The 5,821-nt window shown below is 65.4% G+C and overlaps 1 protein-coding gene across 1 annotated transcript in view; it reads right to left on the bottom strand.

Moving 5' to 3' along the window:
- Positions 1-1,891: 1,891 nt before the first annotated feature.
- The window catches only part of SUV420H1 (suppressor of variegation 4-20 homolog 1 (Drosophila)), a 26,064-nt gene continuing 22,134 nt past the window's right edge, over positions 1,892-5,821 (bottom strand). The window contains exons 11-12 of the mRNA XM_012725116.1: positions 3,316-3,416; positions 1,892-2,222 (exon numbers count right to left, since the gene is read on the bottom strand). Coding sequence (XP_012580570.1) covers positions 1,892-2,222; positions 3,316-3,416 — 432 coding nt within the window. The remainder of the gene's footprint in view (positions 2,223-3,315; positions 3,417-5,821) is intronic.

The raw sequence follows: 5,821 nt of genomic DNA, 5'->3' as shown, positions 1-5,821 counted from the left end.
CCCTGCCCCCCGCTGCCTCCCTGCGGCCTTTGTTCCTGGCCGCCCTCCTCAGAGCTGAGCCAGCGTGTGCACGTGTGCGCTGGACTGCGGACAGCCCGAGGAGGGGGAAGGGAGGCTCCCTGGCCACAGTGGAGACCCGGTGCGGAGCCAGCACTCTGCACCTCGGGCGTGGGTGGCTGCAGCCAGGGAGGACACGGTCAGCGCCGGCAGCTCCGGCGGCCGAGTCCAAGGTCTGCCCAGCTGACACCACCCGCGGCCTTTGGAAGCCACGTGGCCCCTCTGTGGTCTGTTTATCTGACCCAGTACCCCACTCCGGCTGGCGGGGGGCCGCCCGCCCTGGCTCAGCCCCAGCCCGGGCCGCCTCCCCCGCCCCGGGGCCGGAAGCTGGCCCAGTGCCCGCTGCATGCCGCCGGGAGTGGGAGAGGCGGCCTCAGAACCCGGGCCCGGATCTGGGGTCGACAGGTGGGCAGGTGGGGGCCCATCTTCCCGAGGCACCCCACAACCTCCGCCCCTGCGCCCCATCCCTCTCCCATTGGGGTCGGCCCCGCCCGGAGAGGGCCGGTCTGCCGGCCTGCGGCCACCCTGGCAGCCTGCTCTGTGCGCCTGGCAGGCTGGGGCCCACCCAGCAGGCTCTGGGGCTCCTGGACCCGCCCTCGGCCTGCGTGGGAGCCCCAGGAAGCGGCGGAGGCTCGTCCGGCGAGGACAGCGTGTCCCTGCTGGCCACGCTGCCCTGGCAGCGGCACATGGAGGCACACTGCCACCCGCCCGCGGCCCCGCGCAGCTCCCAGCCAGACTTCCGGCCGCCGCCCGCCGGCCTGCTCACCCTGGCCCTGCACTGCTGGTCAGCGGGCCAGCGAGAGGTGTCCTGGGCACAGTGTGGGCACCGCCAGAGCCCTGGCGGGGCATGAGAGGTGGGCTCAGGGCTGGTGACAGTCGGGGCTCTGGCTTTTGGGGTGCCCTGAGCCTGCCCGGCCGCCCTGGCACCGGAGGCTGGTTTCCCCGGAGGAACCCCTCCCTTCCACGCTCCCCGGGCCCCACAGTCCCTAGGGGTCAGGCGAGCAGAGGGGAGATGGGGTGGCCACGGGGCCAGAGGGTTTGGGGTGACGTCTGCAGGGACCTGAGGGTGAGAGGGAGCTGCTGGGGGCCCGCGAGGCGTCTAGCGGAAGGAGCCCGCCCGTGAGCCCCCAGCAGCACTCGCAGGGCCCCGAGGTGGTGGGGCCGTGAGGGCCGTGTGACGTGGTCCCGCTGAGAACGCCCCTCCCAGGGGCGCGAGATGCCACGGCGCTCTGCCGGACGGTCCGAGACAGCGGCGCGCCACGCCCGAGGCAGGTCCTTGGGGTCAGGCCGGGGTCCCCCGGGCTTGGAGGGCTCAGCCAGCTCCGCCCGCCCGGGCCTGAGGGTTGAACATTAACCCTGAGGAGCCGCTTCTCGGCCTTATCACAGTCACACTCACCGGCCAGGCCTCGCCCGCCCAGTACTGCCGCTGCCCGCCAGCGGGCTCCCGGGCCCCTCCCCCCTTGCGTCCTGCCCTCTGCTGCCTCCCGCTGGCTACGTGGCCGGTCCCCCCTTCCCTGGCCTCCCTCAGAGCACTGGCCCAGGAGGAGGGTGGCCCAGCCTTTGGGGTCAGACGCCGAGAGACACGAGAGAGCGGCCATCACCGGCCACTGCTCAGAGCCCGCCCGGCCCCGGGCCGTCTGGCTGCTTCCTTGCGTCCTTAGTGGAGTGGCCGCACCCCTGCACAGCCCAGGGCCCTGATTCAGAAAGTGGGGAGACACGTTCGCCTCCAGCTGCCTGACCCCGAGCCTCGGCTCCCCCGGCCCCACCCAGTCTCCCAGGGCGGTAAGCCCGGCCTCACCAATGGCCCTGGACATTGCATCAGCCGCAGACTTTGTCATGTCTCCCCGAAGGGCCTCCTGGCGGCCCTGTCCGAGGACTTTGCCCGTGTGGGCCGGCGCTCTGCCACGTGGGCGATGAGCTCTCCCCCACGGCCCTGCCGGCCCCGCCAGGGCCCGCGCGCCCGCTCCAGCTCCCTGGCGCGTCCTTCTGCTCTGTCCCTGCTCTGGGCGCCCATGTGGGGGAGGTGGTCGAGGGGCAGGTGGACCGCAGGCCCCCGGTGGGCAGCAGAGCCCTGCCCTGGTGGCCGGGCAGGGGCTGTGCCCAGGCCGAGCCTCCCCTGGCCGCTCGGCCCGCTCTGCTCGCCCTCTGGCCCGCAGACAACGGCGCTGACAAGACGAAGACATGAGAGCCGGCGTGGCGCATGGGGAGTGAGGGGCGGCCTGCCCCCCCCCCAGGCCGCCAGGGTCGGGCAGGCCAACGCGGGCGAGGCGCCCGAGGCCAGAGGCGGAGTGAGCCGGCCGAGGGGGCGCGCTGGTCAACCGCGTGCCTGCCGGCCGGACGACTGACCCCAGGCGGCCACAGGGCGCCACGAGGACGGCACAGGCCCAGCCCCCCTCTGCCTGATCGCTTTCGGACCAAGCCCCTCTGGACCCCTCGGGGCCACCACACAGCCCCCAGACTCGCTCGCAGAGCCGCACCGCGCCCCTTTTCCAGTGCTGAGTATCTGTATTTTTTTTTTTTTTAAAGATTTATTTATTTATTCATACAGAACTGAGGCACAGGCCAGAGTGTGGGTGAGAGGATCCCCAGAGGCAGTGGGGAGCAGCACAGGCGGAGCCACTGACACCCACTGGAGGGTCTGCTGCGCCCTGGCGGGGATGGGGCTCGCTCGGTTGCCCTCTGCGGAGACTGCTAGCCCTGGGCCCCAGGGAGGCCCCAGCACCTTGCTCAGCGGTGCCCACGGGCCATGGGAGTCTGCAGCCAGCCCGCCCCCCTCCTGTGCCTTGGGGCGCTCTGCCCCTCCTCCCTCAGAGGGTATCTGTCACCCCTCCTTTCCTCCTTACCTGCAGCCCCAGCCCCTCCCTCCTGGCTCCAAGCTGCTCCTTGGAACTGCTGGAAGGACAGGTCTCGCCCCTCCCCCACACCTCCCCGTCTTCCTCCCCGCAGGCCCGCCCCCCCCTTTCACCCCCCCTTCTGGACTCTGCAGGCCACCTCCCCGCAGACTCCCCCTCCACCCTGGGCTGTGTCGTCTCACCTGCTCCTGGAGGCTGGAGGACTCAAACCCAGGCTGCCCCTGGGGCACCGGGTTGGGGGGCCCGGGGGCCTTCCTTGCCCGGCTTTTGGTTGGGGTTGGCGGCTCAGCCTGGGAACCCTCCCAGCAGACCTCTGGCCCCCGGGTGCCCGAGCCGACCCCTCAGAAGCGCAGGCAGCGGAGGGCAACCGTGGGCCTAGTCACAGCCACAACCTTGCAGAACTCACCTTCCCGGCGGGACGCCCTGCAGACTGAGCCCCAGGGGTGCGTGGGCCTCCCCCTCCAGAGCCGCTTGCTCCCCCGTGCTGGGGTGCTGTCCCAGGAGGCCCTGGGGCCAGCCCACCCAACCACGCCCATCGCACACCCTGCCCTTCCCAGTCACCTCCCCTGGCGCCTGGGCCTGTCACTGGCAAAACTCTCACACCAGGCAGGGGCAGAAGCGGGACCCTCACCCGCACAACCAAGACTGCCAGGGGCCGGCAGCTCGGGGTTCCACCGCTGGCGCAAGGCTGGCGTGGCGGCCCCTAGGGCTCGGCCGCACGCTCCGCGCGGCTCCTGCCCGGGGAGCACCCAGGGACGGGAGCCAGGCCCCTCCGTGACCTCCCGCCGCGAGGGACCCGGTGCGTGGCTGGCTCGGGGCACCCGGTGTGGCAACGCTGAGGGACTCAGGCCCCGGAGCCACTGGCCAGACCCCTCCCAGGAGGCTGCTCGGGGGTCACGGGGGCGCCAGCCCCAGGCCATGTGCTCACGGCTTCCATGGGGGGCTCCGGGCTCAGAGGCGAGTCAGACACAGTCCCCCCCCCCCCCACGCAAGCCCCGTGGAGAAAGTCGCCACTCTGACTCCTTCTCAGGTAAGTGCACAGCAGCCAGACTGGTTTAATTTCCGAATTTATTAAAATGATTAACCTCAATACTGCAAGTGCATGTACAAAATATTTGTAAAAAATGTTTTTAATGAAACGTTAAAGAACTTACCTCAAATGCAGAAAAAGTCCTTTTTTTCATTCTTTCAGTACAAGGAATACATTGTGTCTCAAAAGTATTACAACGCAGCAAAACAATTTAAAACAGTGATTTGAAAAACGATTGAAAATCGGTACTTTACAAACACTTCTACCATCACCTCCTAATCCTCACAGAGCCAAGAGTTCACCGATCATTGCATAAGCTCAAGCTAAGTTTTACTGGACGCCACCGCTTCCGGGCGGCCACCAGGAGGGCGGCGCCCGCCCACAGGGTGAGGCTCTGCGGGGCGCTGGCCTAGCTTCAAGAACGGAAATCAGGCTTCCCTGGAAGGCGCCGGGCCGGGCCCGGCGCTTGTGCACTCAGTCGGGGGCCGCGGCCCCGCCAGCTGCCCAGACCCACGCGGAGGGTGGGTCAGCCCCCAGGCCGAGGCCGCAGTGAAAACAAACATCATAAATAAGTCCCTAAGATTAAGCTTCAACAGAGAGGGGCGGAACCGGAGCGGCTCAAGCTTTCGCCTCTGACCCTCTTCGACATGCCCCGAGCCAGGGCAGGAACCGAAGAGGTGACCCGGTGCCTCTGGACAGGAGGGCGAGCTGACCCCCTGGGGGCGCGGTCCGGGGACAGAGGCCCGCAGGGTCCACCAAGTGCTCGGGAGGGCGGGCGGGCGGGCGGCTCCGGCGCCCCCCAAGTGATCCCTGAGGGTTGGCCTGCTCCGCAGACAGGGGCCAGCGCGGCGCCGGGGGCCCAAGCGGCCCCTCACCAAACAGGGAGAAAAACCTCAACATCCAAAAGCCTCATTGGGGTATCCTCTCTCTCCACCTGGAGGCGGCGAGCCTCTTTGAGGAACCGCGTTGCCGGGCGCCCCAAACCCGGGGCGGGGGGCGCTGACCTGCTCCCGGCAGCCCCCCTGGGCCCCGCGGCCCGCAGGTCCCGTGGCGCGAAGACCCCAAGACCCCCGCTGCCGGCCCGGCCCCAGGCCGCGGGCCCCGGCACCGACCGTCTCTCGCCTACAGCCCCAAGTTCTTTGCCCAACGACTCGCAAGGTCACCCAGAGAATCAAAGACTGGCGTGGACATAAAGTAGTAATCAAAAAATTTGCTCATTAAGTTACTTAAAATTAATTTCTCTTCTCAAAAGTGCTTCAAAAAACAAATTAAATCTGACTCCTCTTTTGCTTAACCGATAATATAGTCAAAAAAATCTTTGATATTTCGTACATAAAACAACACGAGCCAAGAACGCCCACTGGTGAGTGCTTTGAACTACGTATTGATAGTTCCTATTTTATTGGCATGGATATTTCTAAACTTAAAAACCTTCCTGGTAAGTTCTTTTAATTTCTTATGACAAAAGTTTCTCACGACACACAAATATTTACAACATACACATTGTTTTCAGTTCTTTACACTGAATTCCAGACAAACATTTTTATAGGTTACCACAGAACAAAAGCTGTGACTCGGGTTTATTTCATAAACTATTATAAGTTAAAGTGAATAGAGTCTTTACTATTCCTTGTAGCATTTACAAGTGCAACAGAACCTTGAAGACCAGACTCAGACGCTGTAGTTCCTCAGGTCAACGCCGCCGCCGCCACATTGTTCACAGCAAAGTCTTGGAAAAATAAGCACCAATCATTCTTGCAAAGAACAATTTTATCTAAAAGGATCGAAAAGTGTTAAATACAAGGTCTTCCATGGACACGACAAGCAATAAATACGCCGCGGCCGCGCGCCCAGGGCCGGCGCCAGCCAAGCGAGGCCAGAG

The sequence above is a fragment of the Condylura cristata genome, unplaced genomic scaffold, assembly GCF_000260355.1.
Source record: "Condylura cristata isolate star-nosed mole 26May11 unplaced genomic scaffold, ConCri1.0 scaffold00015, whole genome shotgun sequence".
Taxonomy (NCBI): domain Eukaryota; kingdom Metazoa; phylum Chordata; class Mammalia; order Eulipotyphla; family Talpidae; genus Condylura; species Condylura cristata.
This window is presented reverse-complemented; position numbering and strand designations above follow the sequence as displayed.